Source organism: Mesitornis unicolor, unplaced genomic scaffold, assembly GCF_000695765.1.
Source record: "Mesitornis unicolor isolate BGI_N332 unplaced genomic scaffold, ASM69576v1 scaffold37425, whole genome shotgun sequence".
In the NCBI taxonomy this organism is placed as follows: domain Eukaryota; kingdom Metazoa; phylum Chordata; class Aves; order Mesitornithiformes; family Mesitornithidae; genus Mesitornis; species Mesitornis unicolor.
In genome coordinates, this window is record NW_010186835.1 from 4,765 (window position 1) to 5,112 (window position 348).

At 65.8% G+C, this 348-nt stretch overlaps 1 protein-coding gene across 1 annotated transcript in view; it reads right to left on the minus strand.

Annotated features, from left to right (window-relative positions):
• Window positions 1–268, minus strand: part of RAP1GAP2 (RAP1 GTPase activating protein 2) — a gene marked incomplete at both ends in the record, with an annotated part of 4,878 nt that extends 4,610 nt beyond the window's left edge. Inside the window, one exon of the mRNA XM_010185260.1 lies at window positions 59–268. Within this exon, the coding sequence (XP_010183562.1) occupies window positions 59–268 (210 nt within the window). The remainder of the gene's footprint in view (window positions 1–58) is intronic.
• Window positions 269–348: the final 80 nt, after the last annotated feature.

Genomic DNA, 348 nt, shown 5'->3' on the forward strand with positions numbered 1-348 from the left:
TTTCCGTTTTTTTCCCGAGGGACTTGCGATTTCCAGCCTCCGCGGCGCGGGCACCCACCTTCCCCAGGAAATGCTTGCGGTAGGCCCGGGCCTCCCCCTTGCACTCCAGTTTGTAGCCGAAGGCGCTGGGGCTGGGGCTCTCCTCCTCCTCCTCGCAGATGCTGCTGTCGGACGAGGTGGGGGTGCCCAGGTTCTCAGGGTCCTCGATCCAGTACCCCCCAAACTGGGGCAGGATGATCAGGGGGTACGGGCTGCCCTTCTCCAGGATCTGCAGAGACACGCGTGGGGGGGACAAGTGGGATCAGAGCGGGTGCAGGGGGTCCTCAGCCCGTGTCCTGCCCCCTCCCA